The sequence below is a fragment of the Octopus bimaculoides genome, chromosome 11 (assembly GCF_001194135.2).
Source record: "Octopus bimaculoides isolate UCB-OBI-ISO-001 chromosome 11, ASM119413v2, whole genome shotgun sequence".
In the NCBI taxonomy this organism is placed as follows: domain Eukaryota; kingdom Metazoa; phylum Mollusca; class Cephalopoda; order Octopoda; family Octopodidae; genus Octopus; species Octopus bimaculoides.
In genome coordinates this window covers 8,957,391-8,958,093 of record NC_068991.1, presented here as the reverse complement: position 1 = coordinate 8,958,093, position 703 = coordinate 8,957,391, and the positions used below count along the sequence as shown (strand labels likewise).

At 36.7% G+C, this 703-nt stretch overlaps 1 protein-coding gene across 5 annotated transcripts in view; it reads left to right on the top strand.

Moving 5' to 3' along the window:
- Positions 1-703, top strand: part of LOC106880006 (uncharacterized) — a 46,718-nt gene that overhangs the window by 43,422 nt on the left and 2,593 nt on the right. For all 5 annotated transcript variants that reach the window (XM_052971487.1, XM_052971485.1, XM_052971486.1 and 2 more), the window contains exon 4: positions 307-393. In XM_052971487.1, coding sequence (XP_052827447.1) covers positions 307-393 — 87 coding nt within the window. The remainder of the gene's footprint in view (positions 1-306; positions 394-703) is intronic.

Here is a 703-nt window from a genome sequence, read left to right as displayed (position 1 = left end):
TATATTTATATAAGGGCATTACTACAGAATAATGCCACACACTAGACTAAAATGTGTTTATTTGGGAAGTCTAGTGTGTGGCATTATTCTGTAGTAATGCCCTTATATAAATATAAACGAATATATATATATATATACACACACACATATATACACACACATATATATATACATGCATTTTTACATATATAGATATTTATACTCACACACACACACACACACATATGGAGTGAGACAGAGTGTGGGGAGTAAAAAAAAGCTGGAAAAGGAACGTTCATTGATGCATTGTGATATTTTCCTTGGCAGAGAGAAGCCGGACCAGTATCTGACACTCTCCAGCAAACCGCAACATGAAATTATACAAGAGACAGGTGTTTCTGACAAAACGAACAGGTAATACAAATGGCTTTCTGTTTCTCTTTGTATGAAGTACAATTATCTCAGAATATATTTTCCCAGCCCACATCTCAGAATAAAACATCTACACCATTACATCATACTACAGCCATGTTACACTCTTAATATGTTAAAGTGTATGTATGCGAGCAAGTATATATATATATATATATATAGTGGCTGTGTGGTAAGTAGCTTGCTTACCAACCACATGGTTCGGGGTTCAGTCCCACTGTGTGGCACCTTGGGCAAGTGTCTGCTACTATAGCCTCGGGCCGACCAAAACCTTGTGAGTGGATTTGGTAGA